At 35.9% G+C, this 2,060-nt stretch overlaps 1 protein-coding gene across 1 annotated transcript in view; it reads right to left on the bottom strand.

Moving 5' to 3' along the window:
* Positions 1 to 374: 374 nt before the first annotated feature.
* LOC107748627 (extracellular calcium-sensing receptor-like) overlaps positions 375 to 2,060 on the bottom strand; it is a 10,838-nt gene continuing 9,152 nt past the window's right edge. The window contains exons 4-6 of the mRNA XM_016563507.1: positions 1,779 to 2,006; positions 1,456 to 1,579; positions 375 to 1,288 (exon numbers count right to left, since the gene is read on the bottom strand). Of these exons, the coding sequence (XP_016418993.1) occupies positions 375 to 1,288; positions 1,456 to 1,579; positions 1,779 to 2,006 (1,266 nt within the window). The remainder of the gene's footprint in view (positions 1,289 to 1,455; positions 1,580 to 1,778; positions 2,007 to 2,060) is intronic.

Below are 2,060 nucleotides of genomic sequence, written 5' to 3'. Positions count from 1 at the left end.
TTTACCGCTCAATGTCATGAGAAAATACATGGACAAAAGAACACACTCCAGTCAGTTTCAAAAATCTCTACTCTTTGCTTCGATTCGTTTTCTTCCATTTTCCACACATATTTCTGTCTCAAGCGCCATTCCAGCTGTTTCCAGTTCCCGGCTCACCACATTCACTGGTCCAGCTTCTCAGTACCCAAAAGCACAAGACTTGCACAGTATTTATTTAGGCTTTCTTTTTACTTTTTATAGATAAAATGCTTTTATTCACTTATCTGCTAGTTTTCTTGAGTTGAATGATCAGAATACAAAGAAATATATTTGATATTTTTTATTTTATTTTTTTTACATTATTTTGTTGTTTAACTACACAATTATCACTGTGCTTAAAGAGCTTTAGATGAAGATTTTCCCATCATTTGTTTCTTTGTGTTTTTCTCTGGTTTTAGCAAAATTATGTAACATTTTGGAGCAAATATGCAAAAGAGTAAACCAAAACTTGATGCTAAAATAGCAAATATCTGTACAGCTACAGTAAATTTTCCAGGAGAACTGATATAAGCTGGGATAAATGTGATCCATACAGCACAGAATATGAGCATACTGAATGTAATGAACTTGGCCTCATTGAAATTATCAGGGAGTTTCCGAGCAAGAAAAGCTAAAATAAAACACAAGGTTGATAGCAGACCAGTATAACCCAGAACAGCCCAGAAGCCAAGAGCTGAACCTAAGTTACATTCTAGGATTATCTTTTCTCTGTAATAGCTCAAATTCATATAAGGAATAGGTGGGGATATCGTTAACCAAAGCACACATATAATCATCTGTATTAATGATAATGAAACAACACTGAGTCGCTGTTGAAGAGGCCCAAACCATTTCATAACATTACTTCCTGGAAGTGTAGCCCTGAAAGCCATTAAGACCACTATTGTTTTCCCCAGAACACAGGAGATACAGAGGACAAAAGTGATCCCAAATGCTGTGTGACGCAACATACAGGACCACTCAGTGGGCCGACCAATGAAAGTAAGTGAACAGAGAAAGCACAGTGAGAGTGAGAAGAGCAGCAGGAAGCTCAGCTCTGAATTGTTGGCTCTGACAATAGGTGTTTCTTTATGAAGATAAAACAGAAAAGATACAATTGCTGTTAATAACACCCCAAAGAAGGAGAAAATACAAAGCACCCTCCCCATGATTTCTGTATAGGAAAGGAATTCAACCACTTTTAATACACATTTGTCTTTGCCTTCATTCGACCAGTACTCCAAATCACAAGGAAAGCAGTCACTAGAATCTGTGAAGAAATTTCAAGAATTAATTAATTAATTAACTAATTAATTAATTAATAATGGAAAGTGTATCATGAAGTCACCAATGGTTAGCATTACAGTTTATTTGTATTTGCACTGCTGTACACTTAATCATACTTTCATGAAAGTTAAACAACATGTGCTATTTTACCTGTTTCATTATTTATTTCTCCTTCTGCACATAGAATACAGTCATAACAGCAGACAGGTCGCCCTTTTTGCACAGCTTTCCTAGTACCTGGGGGGCAGCTCTCACTGCACACGGACACAGGGAACTATGAGAAAATATGTTGTCATAAAAAAATGATGATTTGAATTGTTAAATTAATTGCTCGTCTTTATGTATATATGTCACTGCTTTCATACATGTTTCATCATATTCAACTTACTGATTGTTCTTTATTCATTGTCCTTTTCATAATTGCAACATTATTTGCCCTCAATATTTTTTTTTATTAAATAATATTAATGTACCTGCCTACTGTTCCCTGCCCATATCATGTGTTCCTGAATGACTTGAAGACACTGTTTGGAAGACAGTGAGCTGTCATAGAAGCCCACATGCTTAAACTGCAAACTTCCATCATCAGCAAGCTGCCAGTTAATAAGGTCATATCTCGCTGCTGGATCACCGCTTGAATCAAAGAAGATTTCTTCACCTGTTTTAACAGTGAATCTCACATCCCTCATATACTCCAACACCTGAGAGGAAAAATCGGAAACATAATTAGTTTCAGTGCTTTTCTACTCCATTTT

Source organism: Sinocyclocheilus rhinocerous, unplaced genomic scaffold (assembly GCF_001515625.1).
Source record: "Sinocyclocheilus rhinocerous isolate Xijiao unplaced genomic scaffold, SAMN03320098_v1.1 scaffold2726, whole genome shotgun sequence".
NCBI classification, from domain to species: Eukaryota; Metazoa; Chordata; class Actinopteri; order Cypriniformes; family Cyprinidae; genus Sinocyclocheilus; species Sinocyclocheilus rhinocerous.
The sequence above is the reverse complement of the archived record's forward strand: the minus strand, read 5'-3'. Positions and strand labels throughout refer to the sequence as shown.